The sequence below is a fragment of the Macaca mulatta genome, chromosome 20 (assembly GCF_049350105.2).
Source record: "Macaca mulatta isolate MMU2019108-1 chromosome 20, T2T-MMU8v2.0, whole genome shotgun sequence".
In the NCBI taxonomy this organism is placed as follows: domain Eukaryota; kingdom Metazoa; phylum Chordata; class Mammalia; order Primates; family Cercopithecidae; genus Macaca; species Macaca mulatta.
In genome coordinates, this window is record NC_133425.1 from 29,465,645 (window position 1) to 29,486,258 (window position 20,614).

Here is a 20,614-nt window from a genome sequence, read left to right on the forward strand (position 1 = left end):
CCAGCACTTTGGGAGGGAGGTCAAACAAAGCAGGATGATTGGGTTCAGGACCAGCCTGGGGCCAGGCATGCTGGCTCACGCCTGTAATCCCAGCACTTTGGGAGGCCAAGGTGGGCGGATCACTTGAGGTCAGGGGTTCGAGACCAGCCTGGCCAACATGGTGAAACCCCATCTCTACTAAAAATACAAAAATTAGCTGGGCATGGTGGTGCGGCACCTGTAATCCCAGCTACTTGGGATGCTGAGGCATGAGAATCGCTTGAGCCTGGGAGGCGGAGGTTGCAGAGAGCCAAGATCGCATCACTGCACTCCAGCCTGGGTGACAGAGCAAGAGTCTGTCTCAAAAACAAAACAAACAAACAAAACGAAAAAGCCCAGCCTGGGCAACATAGCGAGATTCCATCTTTACAAAATATTAAAAAATTAGCCCAGTATGATGGCATGTGCCTGTAGTCCCGGCTGCTGGGGGTGGGTGGCAAGGTGAGAGGATCACTTCAGCCTGAGAGGTCTGAGCTGCGGAGACCTTACGATCACGCTGCTGCACTCCAGCCTGGGCAACAGAATGAGACCCTGTCTTTTTTTTTTTTTTTTTTTTTTGAGACAGTGTCTCCCTTTGTTGCTCAGGCTGGAGTGCAGTGGTACAATCATGGCTCACTGAAGCCTCAAACTCCACATCTCAAGCAATCCTCCCAGCTCAGCCTCCCAAGTAGCTGGGACTTACAGGTGCACATCACCATGCCTGGCTAATTTTTGTATTTTTTGTAGATACGGGGTTTTGCCATGTTGCTCAGGCTGGTCTTGAATTTCTGGGCTCAAGCAATTCACCCACTTCAGCCTCCCAAAGTGCTGGGATTACAGGTGTGAACCACTCGCCTGGCCAAGACTCCATCTCTGTATAATTTTTTTTTTTTGAGACAGAGTCTTGCTCTGTCACCCAGGCTGGAGTGCAATGGTGCCGTCTTGGCTCACTGCAACCTCTGCCTACCGGGTTCAAGCAATTCTCCTGCCTCAGCTTCCTGAGTAGCTGGGACTACAGGTGCATGCTACCACACCTGGCTAATTTTTGTATTTTTTTTTTTTTTTGGTAGAGACAGGGTTTCACCGTTTTGACCAGGTTGGTCTCAAACTCCTGACGTCGTGATCCACCTGCCTCAGCCTCCCAAAGTGCTGGGATTACAGGCATGAGCCACCGTGCCTGGCTGACTCCATCTCTTTAAAATTTTCGTTTTCAACTCTCGTCACTGAGTGAAACTTTGCCACCCTACTAACACTTATGTACATCCTTAATGCCCAGTTGTTGGTGCCTAATAGTGTTTACCATTAAAATAACCAGGAGTTCTTGGAGGGTAGCTGCTTACATTTCTTGAGACAAGAAAAATCAGCATGGGTCTATAGCATCCTGTTGATTCCAGAAAGTAAGGATATTTTCAAGGATATCGGGGTAGTGGTACAAAGACAAAGGTGATATTTTTTTTTTTTTTGAGGTGGAGTTTTGCTCTTGTTGCCCAGGCTGTAGTGCATGGAGCCTCTTGCCTCACTGCAGTCTCCAGGTTCAAGTGATTCTCCTTCAGCTTCCTGAGCAGCTGGGATTATAGGCACCCATCGCCATGCCTAGCTAATTTTTGTATCTTTAGTAGAGATGGGGTTTCACCATGTTGGCCAGGTTGGTCTCGAACTCCTGACCTCAGGTGATCTGCCCGCCTTGGCCTCTCAAGGTATTGGGATTACAGGCGTGAGCCACTGCGCCTGGCCCTTAAGATACTTTAGTTGGTCAAATTTGTGATCAAAGCCCAAATCCCCTATGGGAACAAATGGCTTTTAATGTTTTCTTTTTTGTTAAATGGAGTCTAATAAGTAAACAGTACAGCAGGGAGTGGCTATTTCTTTCCAGCCTAGGAGCATCTCAGATATTAAATAATCTATCAGTGTGTTCTTGTGAGGACTTTTAATAAGAAGATGCAGATAAAGCACTTGGCACTGGGCCTGCAGCATAGGACATGATTCAAATGAATTAGTTTATTGAAGAGGGCAGGGGGTGGTAGCAGGAACAGACATTAGAGAAGCAGAGTGCAGAAAGGAGCTTTCCCAGGCATGCTGTCTGGCTGATCAGGTGGTCAATCAGTTGACTGGCACATGCTAACTGAGCCCCAACGAGGTGCCAGCCACTGGAGACATGATGTACAATGCAGGGCCCTACAATTTTTCCTCCTCTATGGACTTCTCTCCAAGTCCCACTGGCTATCTTAGCCACAAACAATTCCCCCCCATACTTCTCCCTTCAGACTATTCTCATGAATAGAACTGGGACATTCCAGGCTTGGTTTCTTTCCTGTCCCAGGCTGGGCCACTGGCTTCACCACAGAACAGCCCAAGGTCTCAATTCACAGCACAGGCACTCGGCTCATCTCCACGGCTAATCTCCACCGAAGTGGTTAGAAGCATGGGCTTTGAAATGGATGACAGAGGTTTGAATCCTGACTCAGCTTCTTCTTATCTGTGACCTTGGGCAAATAATATAACATTACAAAGCCTTAGTTTTCTTATCTGTATAAGTAGGCATAATAATCCCTACCCAAAAGGAATGTGATGATTAAATGAGATTATGTGAGTGTGTGTGTATATAGTATACACATATAGATCAGAGATAGATGGTAGGTAGCTAGCTAGGTAGATAGGTAGGTAGGTAGGTAGATAGATAGAGGCACTGAGTAACATTAGTGGCTGCCATTATTGCCTTAATATTCCAGTTACTTCAGGGTTTGCTCCTTGGAGGATTTTGAATATTAGCTTATGAATATAAATAAACAGATTAGGCCAGGTGCAATAGCCCATGCCTGTAATCCCAGAACTTTGGGAGGCCGAGGCAGGTGGGTCACTAGAGGTCAGGAGTTTGAGGCCACTCTGGCCAACATGGTGAAACCCTGTCTCTACTAAAAAAATACAAAAAATTAGCAAGGCTTGGTGGCACTCATCTGTAGTCCTAGCTACTCAGGAGGCTGAGGCAAGAATTGCTTGAACCCAGGAGGCAGAAGCTGCAGTGAGCCAAGATCACGCCACTGCACTCCAGCCTGGGCAACAGAGCGAGACTCCGTCTCAAACAAACAAACAAACAAACAAAAAACCCCGAACAGATTAGATCAGACCAGTGGCAAAATGTTTTCTTTTCTGGGTATTAATAATGCATTATAGCATTTTCAGGAAGTTATAGCCATTTTATTTCAATTTTCCCCAAATCGTTAACAGATAAATCAATGAAGAATGTCAGAAAGATTCTGGGAAAAAATGTCTCCATGACAATAGCCAGGGTGGGCAAATGGTTACAATGCACAGGGTGTATTTGAGCCCACACTGAGATCAAGGCCACTCACAGCTCCTGGGGGTGGGTACCATTCACTACCAGGTAAACAAGAGATTTGTATAGTTAGCGCAAGAGATTTCCAACAGGTAACAGTACATTGTTTTAAGGAAAGGGCAGCTTGTTTCCAGTTCATACAAAGTTGCTAAGAATGTATGAATGAGCTGAAGAGCTGACTGTGGCCTCTCTAGAGGAGAGAGTGTGCACCACATACTTGTCTACTGGGCTAGATTAGAATCTAACAAACCTGTGGTAGAGAGGAACTGTCTTCTCTCAGGGTCTGGGGCAAAGAGTGGGATTCCCTGGTGTGACAGACAGGATTCTAAAGATGCTCCCCTCAAGATTCCTGTCCCCTGGTTATTCAGTCAAGCACTAATTTAGGTGCTGCTGCAAAAGGATCTGGCAGATTTAATTCCAAGTCAGTTGATATTAGGACACAGATTATCACCCAGTCATTTAAAAGCAAGGTTTTCTCTAGCTGGTAGCAGAACAGGAAGTTATGAGGGGCATTTGAGCCATTGCTGACTTGAAGATGGAGGCAGCCACGTGCTGAGGAATGCGGAGACCTCCAGAGATCTGCCACTACCCGACATCCAGCAAGCAGCTGAATTTGGCTAACAACCTAAATGAGCTCGGAAGTGGATTCTTCTTCAAAGCATCCGGATAAGAGCCCAGCTCAGCCAACACTTAGACTTTGCCCTTGCAAGACTGAGCTGAGAACCCAGTCATGCCCATATAGTGGAACTTAGGGAACGGTGAGATAATAAATGGTTGTGGCTTTAAGTTGCTAAATGTGTAGTAATTTGTTATGCAGCAATAGGGAACAAATATATTTGTTTCATGAAAGAGCTCAGCTGGAGAGAACTTGGGAGTCCCTCCAGGAGAGGGTTCTGTCAGCTGTCTTGCGTTATACTGGTGGAAAGAACACATTTTCCCCACTCCTGATGTTTACTTTTATGTAGATAGAGATCCACTGTAACACTACTGACCTTTCCCCACCTCCTGACTTACTTAGGAAGGAATGGAGTTATTAGGAAGGATAAATCATATATCTATATACCTGTTCCTTCCTCTGTTTTTCCCCTTGAAGTGAACCTTTGCCTAAGAACTTAGGTTCTGTTCTACACCGTCAAATTCCAAGTTTTTGTTTTAGTTTTAGTTGTTTCTTTTTTAAGACAGAGTCTTGGTCTGTCACTCAGGCTGGAGTGCAGTGGCATGATCTCGGCTCACTGCAACCTCTGCCTCCCAGGTTCAAGCGATTCTCCTGTCTCAGCCTCTCGAGTAGCTGGAATTACAGGTACCCGCCACCATGCCTGGCTAATTTTTATATTTTTAGTAGAGACAGGATTTCACCATGTTGGCCCGGCTGGTCTCAAACTCCTGACCTCAAGAGATCCACCTGCCACAGCCTCCCAAAGTGCTGGGATTACAGGCGTGAGCCACTGCGCCCGGCCATCAAATTCCAAGTTTTACAAGGGGAAGCCTGTCAAGTCACTGCCTGTGACTATGGATGGGTAAACATGGTCCAGAACTGAAGAAGAACAAAGATGTATTAGTCTGTTCTCACGTTGCTAAAGACATACCTGAGACTGGATAATTTAGAAAGGAAAGAGGTTTAATTGACTCACAGTTTAGCGTGGCTGGGGAGGTCTCAGGAAACTTACAATCATGGCGGAAGGGAAAGCAAACATGTCCTTCTTCACATGGTGGCAATAAGAAGAAGTGCTGAGCAAAGTTGGAAAAGCCCCTTATGAAACTACCAGATCTCATGAGAACTCACTCACTGTCACAAGAACAGCATGGAGGTAACTGCCCCCTATGATTCAATTACCTCCCACCGGGTTCCTCCCATGACATGTGGGGATTATGGGGACTACAATTCAAGATGAGATTTGGGTGGGGACACAGCCAAACGATATCAAAGACCATAATGAATGGTCTCCCTCATCTCTCCCACCCCTGCCAGAAACCACATATAAACATGCAGCCCTGGAAGAACTGACCTAATCTGCTCACCTTGGAGGACTTAGAAGTGAGCTGCACAGGTAGACTGACTTGAGGAAAGATGCCTGCCTGCACCTGAAAAACCCTGTAGATAAGGCTTCCTACTCATGCCTTTATAGTCAGATAGTGGTCTGCAAATTTGTTCAATACTGAGTGTTGTGGACTGAATTGTATCTCCTGCCCCCTCTCCCCAATTCATATGAGGAAGTCCTGATGCCTCAGAATGTGACTGTATTTGGAGAGGGTTTTAAAGAGGTAATTCACTGGGAGCTGAAAAGGCCACAGGGATTGTGACCAACTCAGCATTCCACTGGAGGCTATATGATCAAACAGCAAACTGTTTACCGTGAATGCAGGATGTGAGCAAACTCACACTGTGCCTGCCACCAAAAGGTTTGCTGAGGGCCATCACTCCCTGGCTGGGCTCCTTGAAGTTATCTACTGGGAAATCTAGCGCCTATTGTTCGAAGGATGCAGTCTTGCAAGCCTGCTGTGAACCAAACAGCTGACTGACAATTACCCGACAACCAGCCCCCCTTTCTCGTTATCTCTTTTACCAATAAATTCGGAGGGCTGTGTAAAGCTCAGGGCCCTTGGCACGCCTGTAATCCCAGCACTTTGGGAGGCCGAGGCGGGCAGATCACAAGGTCAAGAGATCAAGACCATCCTGGCTAACACAGTGAAACCCTGTCTCCACTAAAAATACAAAGAATTAGCTGGGCATGGTGGCGGGCGCCTGTAGTCCCAGCTACTTGGGAGGCTGAGGCAAGAGAATGGTGTGAACCCAGGAGGCAGAGGTTGCAACGAGCTAAGATCATGTCACTGCACTCCAGTCTGGGCCAAAGTGCGAGACTCTGTCTCAAAAAAAAAAAAAAACCAAGCCTGTAATCCCAGCACTTTGGGAGGCTGAGACGGGTGGATCACAAGGTCAGGAGATCGAGACCATCCTGGCTAATCCGGTGAAACCCCGTCTCTACTAAAAAATACAAAAAACTAGCCGGGCGAGGTGGCGGGCGCCTGTAGTCCCAGCTACTTGGGAGGCTGAGGCAGGAGAATGGCGTGAACCTGGGAGGCAGAGCTTGCAGTGAGCTGAGATCTGGCCACTGCACTCCAGCCTGGGCGACAGAGCGAGACTCCGTCTCAAAAAAAAAAAAAAAAAAAAAAAAAAGTGCTCAGGGCCCTTGTCCACTAGAGGCAAGGTGCCCTCTGACCACTTCTTCCAAATATACTCTTTTGTCTTTGTCTTTTATTCCCGCATTCGCCCCCCTTTGTTCAGTCTCCCAAGGTCCATGCAGGTTACAGTAATTGAATTACGGTGAAGTTGTTAGGGTGGGCTCTAATTCAATACGACTGGTGCACTTAAGAGGAAATTTAGACACAGACGTATACAAAGTGAAGACCATGTAGAGACCCAAGGACAACAAGGCCATCTACAAGACAATAAGAGAGACCTCAGAAGAAACCAACCCTTCTGACACCTTGATCTTGGACTTCCAGCCTCCAGAACTATGAGAAAATAAATTTCTGTTGTTTAAGGCACCCAATCTGTGGTACCTTGTTATGGTATACCTAACTAAAGAACACACTGGCCACTCAAGGTGAAGCTTGCCTTACACCACTTGCCTCTGTTTGATAGAACCTAATATACTATTCTGACTGCTAATTGTAAATAAAATATTGAATAATTAAAGAAAAGTTACAGCCCATCTAAGGGACTCAGAAACCAGAGGAGAGAAGATCAAGCCAGTCCCTGGATGAAATGTTATTTATTTATTTTTTAAAACAGAGGCTCGCTCTGTCACCCAGGCTGGAGTGCAATGGTGCAGTCTTGGCTCACTGCAACCCCTGCCTCCCGGGTTCAAGAGATCCTGCCTCAGCCTCCTGAGTAGCTGGGATTACAGGTGCGTGCCACTACACCTGGCTAATTTTTTGTATTTTTAGTAGAGACAGGGTTTCACCGTGTTAGCCAGGATGGTCTCAATCTCCTGACCTTGTGATCTGCCCACCTTGGCTTCCCAAAATGCTGGGATTACAGGCATGAGCCACCGCGCCTGGCTGAAATGGTTTTAACTGAAGTAAAATTGATTGAGGTCTGTTTTTTAAAAAACGTTACAAGAGCTCAAACTTCCTTGTCACCAATCCTGTTCCTTCCAAATCCCTGGCCATCCAGCCAAATCAGGAGCAATGGCCATGCGTTAGTACAGGTCTATACTTCTGACTATTTCTCATGCCAGACATAGCAAACAATCAAACATACGAGTCAAAATTCCGGCCATTGCGAGGCCATGACAGCAAATTTTGCAGACTCTTCTGTAAAATGAGGGATACTCCAGGAGGTCATAGGCACTAATGGAGGGAGAGGAAGACAATGTAGCAAGAACTGGTGTTGGGCTGGGTGCCGTGACTCATGCCAGTAATCCCAGCACTTTGGGAGGCTGAGGCAGGAGGATTGCTTGAGACCAGGAGTTTGAGACCAGCCTCGGCAACATAGTGAGACCTTGTCTCTACCAAAAACGAAAAAGTTAGCGAGGCGTGGTGGCACATGCCTGTAGTCCCAGCTACTTGGGAGGCTGAGGTGGGAGAGTCACTTGGGCCTGGGAGGTTGAGGCTGCAGTGAGCTGTGATCATGCCACTGCACTCCAGCCTGGGTGACAGAGTGAGACCCTGACTCAAAAAAATAAAATAAAATAAAAAGTTGGTGTTGAAGGAGTTGATTATTCTACTCTGGTGTTTGCCAGAGGCTTCGTGTAGCATTCCTGTTTGCCATGGACACTGAGTGTTACCGGATCTGCTGGATCTCAAGCACCACACGGTAGAGCAGCATGTGATGTAATGCAGCCTGGACTTGCTGCAGAGCCTTCTCTTGCTCCAGTCCTTGCTAAAAACTAGCAGCATAGACCGGGCACCGTGGGTCATGCCTGTAATCCCAGCATTTTGGGAGGCTGAGGTGGGCAGATCATTTGAGGTCAGGAGTTGGAGACCAGCCCAGCCATTATGGTGAAACCCCATCTCTACTAAAAATACAAAGAATAGCCAGGCATTGTGGCACACGCCTGTAATCCCAGCTACTTGGGATGCTACTTGGCAGGAGAATCTCTTGAACCTGGGAGGCAGAGGTCGCAGTGAGCTGAGATCACGCCACTGCACTCCAGCCTGGGTGACAAAGCAAGACTGCCTCAAAAAAAAAAAAAAAAAAAAAAAAAAAAAAAAAAAAAAAAAGGCCGGGTGCAGTGGCTCATGCCTGTAATCCCAGCACTTTGGGAGGCTGAGGCAGGCGGATCACAAGGTCAAGAGATCAAGACCATCCTGGCCAACATGGTGAAACCCCGTCTCTACCAAAAATACAAAAATTAGCTGGGCATGGTGTTGTGCACCTGTCGTGCCAGCTACTCGGGAGGCTGAGGCAGAAGAATTGCTTGAACCCAAGAGGCAGGGGTTGCAGTGAACCGAGATGGCACCACTGCACTCCAGCCTGGTGACGAGTGAGACTCCGTCTCAAAAAAAAAAAAAAAAAAAAGAAAAAGAAAAAGAAAAAAACAAACAAACTAGCAGCCTTACAGGTAACCCTATCGAAGAAACATGTTGCCTCCAAAATACAAATAGGCCTGCTAAGCACTATGCCTCTTTTAGAGGAGAGTAGGTTGTATGAGGAGATATCTGTACGTACTCTAGACCACTCAATCCCCAGAAACTTCACGGAGGTGGTGGGTTCTGCAGTCTTGTGGGGTTTGTCTCCCATCTTATAGTTTGCATATGTCTTACTAAGCAGTTAAAGTGTTACTTGTTATTTCTGGCTCATCAGATCCAATAACGTCAATATAGTGACAAGATGATCAAGATCTCTGAAGACTGTATTATGGCAGAGCAGAACTGACATAGGTTTGAAGCAACCTGAAGATATATGGTGGCTTTGAAACTGTTTCTGGGGGATGCTGCATTTGGTATGGAGGAAAAGCCAGGTTGATCGCTGCATACCACATGCCAGGGGCATAATGATTTGCTCCAAGAAAGATACTATGTCTGGGAACAGTGGCTACAATTGGAATCACCATCTGATAAAGTTTGTGATAGTCCACAGTCATTCTCTGAGATCCATCTGACTTCTGCACAGGCCACACTGGTGGGTTAAATGAGTATGTGATAGGTGTCATCACCCTTGCTTCTTTTAATTTTTTGACAGCGGCATTAATCTCTGTGCTTCCCTCAGGAATGTGGTATTTCTACTGGCTTATTTTCTTTCTCTGTAGGCAAGGGAAGTTCCAGGGGCTTTCACTTAGGCCTTCCTGTCATATTGGCCTTCAGTCTATGAGTCAGAGAGCCTATGTGGGGATTCTGGCACTATGTCAGTTTTCAATCAGTTGTCTCAGCTCTAAATGTCACCCTCCAGTACCTGCTCTAAGATAACGGGCTGGACTTTTAATGCATTTCTCCTTGCAAAGAACATGATGTTATGCTTTGTTTGTCAGTAGAGGGCGCTGGTGGGACGTTGCAAGAAGAAGGGGAAGCTCTTCCTGGTTCTGGTCCTGTTGAGGTTTCATTTTTCTTGCTCTTGCTGCATGGTTTTTCAGGGGCAGATCCCAGTGGTTCTCTGCCCTAGATGCATGTCCAGAGTGAAAAGTCCTTGGGAGGCTCAAAGACCCCAGTTTGCAACACTTTACCACGTTCCCTCCCCCAGTATGGACACCACAGATCCCATACCACATGCTGCCTTGGACAGTTTTTGCACACCCACCACTGGTCCTGACCCTCATGTGGCTTTCTCTAGCACTGAACTCTGGCAGAGCATGCTTCTCCAGTACTTGACTTCTGTAACAGTCTAGTTTTCTCCAGCACTGTGCTCTCACCAAGCGCACTTTTTCTAACAGGGAGAAAGCATGGCTTTCTTCGGCACTTGGTTCCTGTATAGTACAGCTTCCTCAGGCACTGGACTCTCGCTGAGTCTGCATGTTCTCGTGCTTGACTCCTCTAATGGCCTGACTCCTTACAGTGCTTGATCCTTGCTCTGGCAAAGCTCTTTCCAGCAATGGGCTCCTGCAGAGTGAGTTTCCTACAGTGCTTGGTTCCAACAGTGCTTGGTGGAATAGCAGCTTCACCTGACACCCCAGAGGGCAGATTTCTAGGAGGTCTCCTTTGGTGAGGCATGTCAGTGGCTTCTCTGCCTTGCCTTTCAAATGACGTCTGGATCTCAGCCCTGGTGGGAGAACATTCTTCCTTGGATGCTGTATCTCAGCCCTGGGGATAGTAGCTGATCTTTATATCTGCCACCTCTGTATTTCTGTATTCTTTTTTTTTTTTTTGAGACAGCACTCTGTTGCCCAGGCTGGAGTACAGTAGTGCAATCACAGCTCACTGCAGCCTCAAACTCCTGGGCTCAAGAGATCCTTCAGCCGGGTGCGGTGGCTCACGCCTGTAATCCCAGCACTTTGGGAGGCTGAGCGGGCGGATCACAAGGTCAGGAGATCCAGACCAGCCTGGCCAACATGGTGAAATCCCGTCTCTACTAATAATACAAAAATTAGCCATACGGGGTAGTCCCAACTACTCAGGGGGCTGAGGCAGGAGAATTGCTTGAACCTGGGAGGCAGAGGTTGCAGTGAGCTGAGATCACACCACTGCACTCCAGCCTGGGCAACAGCGAGACTCTGTCTCAAAAAAAAAGATTCTTCCGCCTTAGCCTCTTGAGTAGCTGGGACCACAGGTGTGCACCACCATGCCTGGCTAATTTTAAAATTTATCTTTATTTTTTGTAGAGATGGGGTCTCACTATATTGCCCAGGCTCTCTGTATTCTTTAGAATTGTCTTTAGTTCTCATTAACCAATTCCCTATCATTCCAATCCCCTATCAATAATTCCTTATGTTAAACTCCCATTGTGGCTTCTGCTTTTTGACTGAACCTTAACTGATACAATAAGTGGCACTGGGAGTGATCCCAGGAGACAGACCTGCAGAGATGGGATTTGGGGGTTTATTTAACCACACCCTGGGCTTGAGCTCCATGCTGAGTTCCTTGCTGTGGGAAGTGGGATGCCAGCAACCCACGGCCTGCAGTAACATCTCAGCTAGTGACGCTGTCACATGATGGTGGTGAAGTGCCGACTGAAGCACAGGCCTTGGGAACCCAAATGGCTGCTATTCTTGACTACCGTGACAGCAGTAATGACCAAGGAGCAAGGACTGTGGCGTGCAATGGATTCTTTTCAGTGCAGTTGAGTTATTACAAAGAGAAAATGGCAAGCTCAGGTCTATTCACTCTCAGCTCAAGTCACAGTCTGAGAATCAGAATGCTTCCATGACAAGCCTAAAACAATCTCTGACTTGTGTAGACCCAGGGCTGATATTGCTGAAAGTCAAACACATAATTTAATTGTGTGGTTTGCTGAAAAGTAGAGTTCAATTTGCAGTCTCATCAAATTTGTCATGCAAAAACCAAGGCACTAATTGGGAAAGAATAGGATCCAGAAATTTGGAATGGTGAATCTAGTTGGACCCAGATGAAGCCAACAATATTGAACTCTATGTCATTCAGAGTCTCCCTTGTGAGTGGAAGTAGCCTGATGTCCACAGTCTGAAGAGACTCACCTTCCTCTGTCTGAAAACCCTGTGATAACCTCACCTGGGCAAATGCCTTGAAAGTGGATGCTCATACCCTCAAAATCCACCACAACCAATCTGTTGCTAGTAGGTCTTTAATAGGGTCAAATATCACCACGGGCCAGGCACAGTGGCTCACACCTGTAATCCCAGCACTGTGGGAGACCAAAACAGGGGATGACCTGAGGTCAGGAGTTCAAGACCAGCCTGTCCAACATGGTGAAACCCTGTCGCTACTAAAAATACAAAAATTAGCCAGGCATGGTGGTGCACACCTGTAATCCCAGCTACTCGGGAGGCTAAGGCAAGAGAATCACTTGAACCTGGGAGGCAGAGGTTGCCATGAGCTGAGATTGTGCCACTGCACACCAGCCTGGGCGACACAGCGAGACTCTGTCTCAAAAAAAAAAAAAAACAAAAAACACCATGTTTCAAGGGGACAGATACACACTGAGACCCAGGAGGAAATGACCCAGCTTACACACTAAAATAATTGCAGGACATTGTTAATATGTTAGCAGAAAATTAGGATGTATGGGAAGATGGGTGCTAAGGATGTTAGACCAGTGAGGGGAGAATGTGATACTAGATAAGGCCAAATTCATCGATATGGGTGCATGTGCTAGAGACTCCAGATGTAATGTGTTAGCTTGTGTACCTGAATTTGGCTGTAGGAGGCTACTTGGTTGATTGACTGGAATTTGGACTTTATTGTGGCCTACCACCATTAAGTGGTTAGTGAAATGACATGCCGGATCTTTCCTGGCAGTCACAAGGAGAGAGAATCCAAAGGCTTAGCGTGATAGACTGCATTTATCATGTGCACTCTATCAACTCTATTTTATGAGAGGACCCAGAAAGCACTCCTTTTGCTAGGGCATTGAAAGGAGCAGCTCTATCTTTGAGAAGTTCTCTGGTTGCTGTCCTTTGTAAGCCAAGTAAGGCTGTAGGAAATGCACCATTGAGGTGGGCCCTCTGATCTCTGGATACGAAGGGACCTTGACAAGGTAGACACATCAACTGTAAAGGGCAGCACAGACCACCAGGCAATCTAATTGCTTGGCTTGCAGAGGTCTTGGCAGTGGCTAATGGATTATAGTGTCCCTAGGAACAAAGTAGATGGGCAGTGTACTCCAATATTGCTTGGTCTATTTCCTTGTTGATCATCTAACTGTTCTATCCATTATTGAAAGCAGGGTATTGGGGCCGGGTGTGGTGACTTACACCTGTAATCCCAGCACTTTGGGAGGCCAAGGCCAGCGAATCACCTGAGGTCAGGAGTTCAAGACCAGCCTGGTCAACATGGTGAAACCGTGTCTCTACTAAAAATACAAAAAAAATCAGCTGGGTGTGGTGGCACATGCCTGCAATCCCAGCTACTCAGGAGGCTGAGGCAGGAGAATCACTTGAATCCATTGCAAAAAAAAAAAAAGAAAGAAAAAGTAGAGTATTAAAATCTCTGGTTAATATTGTTGAATTGCTTATTTCTCCCTTCAGTTCTATCAGTTTTTGCTTCATGTATTTTGGGGCTCTGTTGTTAGATGCACATATGTTTTCAGTTATTATGTCTTCCTGATGGATTGACCCCTTTATCATTATAAAATGTCTTTTGTATCTAGTAACAATTTTTGTCTTAAATTCTGGTTTGTCTGATATATATATTAACATAGCCACTCCACATCCCTTTTTTTTTGTTTTTGTTTTTTTTTTTTGAGACTGAGTTTAGCTCTATTGCCCAGGCTGGAGTGCAGTAGCACGATCTCAGCTCACTGCAACCCCTGCCTCCCAGGTTCAAGCAATTCTTGTGCCTCAGCCTCTCAAGTAGCTGGTATTACAGGCTCCCGCCACCCGCCTGGCTAAGTTTTATATTTTTAGTAGAGATGAGATTTCACCATGTTGGCCAGGCTGGTCTCAAACTCCTGACTCGGGTGATCAGCCTGCCTCAGCCTCCCAAAGTGTTGGTATTATAGGCGTGAGCCCCTGTGCCTCCTTTTTACTCCTTTTTTTTTTTTTTTTCAGAGACGGGGTCTTGTCACTCAGGCTGGAATGAATGGTATGATCGTAGCTCACTGCAGCCTCGACCATGCCAAGCTAACTTTTGTATTTTTTATTGTAGAGATGGGTTTTTGCCATGTTGCCCAGGCTGGTCTCAAACTTCTGGGCTCAAGATATATGCCTTCCAGGCCGGCGCAGTGGCTCACGCCTTTGGGAGGCCTAGGCAGGCGGATCATGAGGTCAGAAGATCAAGACCATCCTGGCTAACATGGTGAAACCCCATCTCTACTAAAAATACAAAAAAAAAAAAAACAAAATTGAGCCGGGCGTGGTAGCAGGTACCTGTAGTCCCAGCTACTCGGGAGGCTGAGGCAGGAGAATGGCGTGAACCCAGGAGGCAGAGCTTGCAGTGACCAGGCTGGAGTGAGTCACTCCAGCCTGGGTGACTGAGTGAGACTCCGTCTCAAAAAAAAAAAAAAAAAGAAAAGAAAAAAGAGAAATATGCCTTCCAAAGTGCTGGGATTACAGGCATGAGCCACCACACCCAGCAAACACATCTCTTATAGTTACTTTTGCATGGCATATCTTGTTACATCCTTTTTTTTTTTTGAGACGGAGTCTCGCTCTGTAGCCCGGGCTGGAGTGCAGTGGCCGGATCTCAGCTCACTGCAAGCTCCGCCTCCCAGGTTTACGCCATTCTCCTGCCTCAGCCTCCCGAGTAGCTGGGACTACAGGCGCCCGCCACCTTGCCCGGCTAGTTTTTTGTATTTTTTAGTAGAGACGGGGTTTCACCGTGTTCGCCAGGATGGTCTCGATCTCCTGACCTTGTGATCCGCCCGTCTCGGCCTCCCAAAGTGCTGGGATTACAGGCTTGAGCCACCGCGTCCGGCCTCTTGTTACATCCTTTTACTTACAAACTATCTCTGAGTATAAAGGCACCATATACAGTCATGTGTTGCTTAAGGATGGGGAAACATTCTGAGAAATGGGTCATGGGCGATTTTGTCATTGTGCAGCCATCATGGAGTGTAGTCACACAAACCTAGATGGTATAACCTGCTACTACAAATCTAGACTGTATCATATAGACTATTGCTCCTAGGCTACAGATCTGTACAGCATGTTACTGTTCTGAATACTATAGGTGACATATATAATTTTGTAACACGATGGTAAGTATTTGTGTATTTAAACACAGAAAAGGTACAGTAAAAATACAGCATAAAAGATAAAATGGCATGCCACGCTGGTATACCACGGTATGCCATGGTAAGTACCTAGGGCACTTACCAGAATGGAGCCTGCAGGACTGGAAGTGGCCCTAGATGAGTTAGTAAGTCAGTAGGGAGCGAATGTGAAGTCCTAGAACATTATGGTACACCACTGTAGGCTTTATGAATGCTGTATATATAGGCTACATTAAATTTACAAAGAAGATTTTTTCTGCAGTAATAAATTAATTTTAGCTAACTGCAACTCTTGGTGCAAATGTAATTGCGGTTTCGGACCATGAATTTTAAATCATTATAACTAGGCTCAAACACATCTTTATTAATCAAAATTCATACCATTACAATCAACCATTCCAATCAACACATTTTTACAATCAACACATTTTTTCCAGTGAGAAATAAGTTTGTTTATTCCTGTATCGTAATAATCTGTGCTTTGGGATTCAGAAAACTCTTGGAAAGCATTTTCTGCATCGTGCTGGGTGTGGAAGCGTTTTCCTTGCAAAAAACTGTTGGGATGCGTGAAGAAGTGGTAGTCAGTAGGCAAGAGGTCAGGTGAATATGGTGGATGAAGCAAAACTTCATAGCTCCATTTGTTCAACTTTTTTTTTTTTTTTTTTTTTTTTTGAGACAGAGTCTCGCTCTGTCACCCAGGCTGGAGTGCAGTGGCATGAGCCACCACAACCTCCACCTTCTGGGTTTAAGCAGGTGTCTTGCCTCAGCCTCTCGAGTAGCTGGGATTACATGCGCCAGCTATCATACCCAGTTAATTTTTGTATTTTTAGTAGAGACAGGTTTCACCATGTTGGCCAGGCTGTTCTCGAACTCCTGACCTCAAGTGATCTGTCCACCTTGGCCTCCCAAAATGTTGGGATTACAGGCGTGAGCCACCGTACCCAACCTCAACTTTTGAAGCGTTGGTTATGCGATGTGTGGTTGCTGTCATGGAGAATAACTGGGCCCTTTCTGGTGAGCAATGCCACAGCAGGCCTTGCAGTTTTCCGTGCATCTCATCCATTTGCTGAGCATACTTCTCAGATGTAATGGTTTCACTGGGATTCAGAAAGCTGCAGTGGATCAGACCAGCAGCAGACCACCAAACAGTTACTGTGACCTTTTTTTGGTGCAAGGTTGGCTTTGGGAAGTGCTTTAGAGCTACTTCTCAGTACACTCATAGAGCTGGTTGTTGCCGGTTGTCATATAAAATTGACTTTTTGTCGCACGTCACAATCTGATCAAGAAATGGTTCATTGTTATTGCATAGAATAAGAGAAGAAGACACTTCAAAATGACTTTTTAAAAAATATTTGGTAAGGTCATGAGGCACCCACTTATTGAGCTTTTTCACCTTTCCAATTTGCTTCAAACGCCAAATGGCCATAGAATGGTCGATGGTTGAGTTCTTGGGCAACTTCCCGTGTAGTTTTAAGAGGATCAGCTTCAATGATTGCTTTCAGTTGGTCATTGTCAATTTCCGATGGCTGGATGTTATGTTCCTCATCTTCAAGGCTCTCATCCTCTTTGCAAAACTTCTTGAACCACCACTGTACTGTATGTTTGTTAGCAGTTCCTGGGCCAAATGTGTTGTTGATGTTGCGATGTATCTCTGTTGCTTTATGACCCATTTTTAACTCGAATAAGAAAATTGCTTGAATTTGCTTTTTGTCTAACATCATTTCCATAGTCTAAAATAAATGTAAAATAAACAGCAGTAATAAGTCATTAAAAAAATAAAGTGAGAAATGCCCATTAAAATGATGTATAACATAACCACATTTATTTAAGAATGTATTCCAAAATCAAATGGCAAATTCCAACAGTTACTTTTGCACTCACCTAGTAACTTTATACATTTTTTTTTTTTTTTTTTTTTTTGGTGAGATGGAGTCCCGCTTTGTCGCTCAGCCTGGAGTGCAGTGTCGTGATCTCGACTCATGGCAACCTCCGCCTCCCGGGTTCAAGCGATTCTCCTGCCTCAGCCTCCCAAGTAGCTGGGATTACAGGCGCATGCCAACACGGCTGGCTAAGTTTTGTATTTTTAGTAGAGACGGGGTTTCACCATATTAGTCAGGCTGGTCTCGAACTCCTGACCTCAGGTGATTCACCCGCCTCAGCTTCCCAAAATGCTGAAATTACAGGTGTGAGCCACCTCACACACCCAAACTTTTTAATTTTTTAAACTTACTGACTCTTTTGTCAATAAACTTATTAATAAATGTTATTACACTTAAAGTACACATTGTACAGCTGTACAAAAATATTTCCTTTCTTTATATCCTTATTCTAGAAGCTTTTTCTATTTTATTTTATTTATTTATTTTTTGAGACGGAGTCTTGCTCTTGTTGCCCAGGCTGGAGAGCAATGGCATGATCTCGGCTCACCGCAACCTCCGCCTCCTGTGTTCAAGCGATTCTCCTGTCTCTGCCTCCCGAGTAACTGGGATTACAGGCATGCGCCACCACGCCTGGCTAATTTTGTATTTTTTTTAGTAGAGATGGGGTTTCTCCATGTTGGTCAGGCTGGTCTCAAACTCCTGACCTCAGGTGATCCACCCGTCTCGGCCTCCCAAAGTGCTGGGATTACAGGCGTGAGCCACCACGCCTGGCCAACTTTTTCTATTTTAAAAAGTATATTTTTCAATATTTTAAACTTTTTTGTTAATAACTAAGACACATATACACACACACACACAGCAGCCTAGGCCTACACTAGGTCAAGATCATCGAGATCACTGTCTTCCACCTCCACATCATGCCCCACTGGAAGGTCTTCAGAGGCAGTAACACGCATGGAGCTGTCATCTCCTATGATAACACATTCTTCTGGAATTCCTCCTGTAGGACCTGCCTGAGGCTCTTCTTGAGGGACTATCACTCTTTCAAAAAATGTCCATAGTGGTTTGCTTGGTTTCTTTCTTTTATTTTAATCATACATTTGCTTGTAAACAGATAATGCACCACAAGCATATCTCTCTATTAATGAAAACCATTCAGTATGGGGGTCCATGTTTTCAACGTTTTAAGGAGTTTGTTGAGGTCTGCAGCAGCTTCTGCTAAACCCTTCACTGTGAATTTTCTTCTGGGTTTTTCTTCTACTGCAGTTTGTTTTTTCTCTTGCCTCTTCTTCAGCTATGTGTTCCTGTTCCAGTTCCAACAGCTCCTCGTTAGTCAATTCCTCAGGAATTACCTCTAAGCGCTCTACCGTGTCATCCTCATCCACACCCAGGTTAAAATTATTTGCCACCTCAACCACAGCTTTATTGATTTTTGAAACCTCCTCATCCTTGACAAATACTTTGAAGTCATGGACCAACCTTTTGACCGTCTTCCTCCAGATGGCATTCATACCGCATGGTGACATCACCCCAAGTCTAAGCAGGGTTCTTGATGCAGTCACAGATGTGTTGTAATCCTTCCAGAATTGTCTCAGTGTCTGCTCAGTGTCTTCCTCAGCTGCAGCAATCACCTGGGCAAAGGTCTCCTCAGGTAATAGGCCTTAAAAGCTGCTATACCTCCATGATCCATTGGTTGAAGCAAAGAGGTGGTGTTTGGAGGGGAAAACACCACCTAGATATTGGGATGAATATCACCAGTAAAAGGAGGATGTACGGGAGCCTTATAAACAATAAGCAAAATCTTGAAAAATATATTATCCTCCAAACAGTATTTCTGCATTTCTCTGGCAAAACAATTCAGGATTGCATCTTGGAAGAGGAGCTAGGTCATCCATGACTTCTTACCGCTCCTATAGTACACTGGCCATGCGTGCTTACTGATGTGCTTAAAGGCCCTGTGGTTCTCACTATGCCAGATCACAAAGGGTTTCAATTTGTAGCCTACAACATTGTCCCCCAAGGAAGACTGTTATCCTGTTCGTCAAAGCATTGAAACCTGGCACTGACTTGGCCTCCTTATGGATGAAAGCCCTCTTAGGCATCCATTTTCAGAATAGGGAAGTTTCTTCCACATTGAAGATTTTCTCTGGCAAGTAATTTTCCTGCACAATCAGCTTATCTGTGGTTTCCAAAAATTCTTCAGCTGCCTTCACATCAGCACTCACAGACTCACCACTCGCTTTTTTTTTTTTTTTTTTTTTTTGAGACACAGTCTCGCTCTGTCACCCAGGCTGGAGTGCAGTGGCATGATCTCAGCTCACTGCAACCTCCGCCTCCCGCAGCGATTCTCCTGCCTCAGCTTCCTGAGTGCCTGGGATTACAGGCACGTGTCAACACGCCTGGCTAGTGTATTTTTAGTAGAGACAGGGTTTCGCCATGTTGGTTAGGCTGGTTACGAATTCCTGACCTCAAGTGATCCGCCCGCCTTGGCCTTCCAAAGTGCTGGGATTACAGGCATGAGCCACCATGCCCAACCTCACCACTTACTTTTAACATTATGTAATTAATAACATAATTAATCCTTTAAACCACTCAGAGCTAGCAATAATTCAGCATAATAGTTGGGTCCAGCCGTTTCTTTCCATGTTGCACACAGACTTTTTGTTCTGGCTGAGATCATCATGGTGCTGAGAGAGCTATGCTTCTGTGTCTAGTCTTCAATCCAGGTCACTAGAAGTTTCTCCACATCTGATATAGGCCACCCTTCTCAAATTTATTTATTTTGAGATGGAGTCTTGCTTTGTTGCCCAGGCTGGAGTGCAGTGACACTATCTCGGCTCACTGCAAGCCCCACCTCCTGGGTTCAAGCGCTTCATCTGCCTCATCCTCCTGAGTAGCTGGGATTACAGGCATGTGCCACCACCACACCCAGCTAATTTTTGTATTTTTAGTAGAGACGGCGTTTCACCACATTGGCCAGGCTGGTCTTGAACTCCTGACCTCCAGTGATCTGTCCACCTCAGCTTCCCAAAGTGCTGGGATTGTAGGCGTGAGCCACTGCACCTGGCCCCGCCCTTCTCAAATTTTTATGAGTCTCATTGCCTTCAATGAAGCAGATCCTTTAACAGATTCTGTCACTTTGTTCTTGTTCTTTAAGATCATTGCTGTGGGCGGGGCATGGTGTCTCATGCCTGTAATTCCAATAGTTTAGGAGGCTGAGGCCGGAGGATCGCTTGAGCCCAGAAGTTTGAGACCAGCCTGGGCAACATAGCGAGATCCTGTCTCTATTTAAAAAGAAAAGAAAGGGCTGGGTGCAGTGGCTCACACCTGTAATCCCAGCACTTTGGGAGGCTGAGGCAGGTGGATCACCTGAGGTCAGGAGTTCGAGACCAGCCTGACCAACATGGAGAAATCCCATCTCTACTAAAAATACAAAATTGGCCGGGTGTGGTGGTGCAGGCGCCTGTAATCTGAGCTACTCTGGAGTCCAAGGCAGGAAAATCACTTGAACCCAGGAGGCAGGGGTTGCAGTGAGCCAAGATTGCACCATTGTACTCCAGCTTGGGCGACAAAGCAAGACTCCATCTAAAAAAAAAAAAA

General features: G+C 45.8%; 1 protein-coding gene and 2 long non-coding RNA genes across 6 annotated transcripts in view; 1 reads left to right on the plus strand and 2 right to left on the minus strand.

The window, feature by feature from the left end:
- BCL7C (BAF chromatin remodeling complex subunit BCL7C) overlaps window positions 1-20,614 on the minus strand; it is a 63,491-nt gene that overhangs the window by 3,642 nt on the left and 39,235 nt on the right. The window contains exon 6 of one of the 4 annotated variants that reach the window (XM_077983929.1): window positions 15,481-16,864. The exons of the other annotated variants lie outside the window; for them this stretch is intronic. Coding sequence (XP_077840055.1) covers window positions 16,511-16,864 — 354 coding nt within the window. The 3' untranslated portion in view covers window positions 15,481-16,510. Of the gene's footprint in view, window positions 1-15,480; window positions 16,865-20,614 lie in introns of those variants that run through there. 4 annotated transcript variants of the gene reach the window in all.
- LOC144338006 (uncharacterized) lies at window positions 375-19,306 on the plus strand. The gene is made up of 2 exons (XR_013411712.1): window positions 375-431; window positions 17,318-19,306. It is a non-coding gene; the product is annotated as an uncharacterized LOC144338006 (long non-coding RNA).
- LOC144338001 (uncharacterized) lies at window positions 4,953-8,579 on the minus strand. Its single transcript, XR_013411707.1, has 3 exons — window positions 8,029-8,579; window positions 6,589-7,166; window positions 4,953-5,975 (listed from the first exon to the last, which is right to left on the minus strand). It is a non-coding gene; the product is annotated as an uncharacterized LOC144338001 (long non-coding RNA).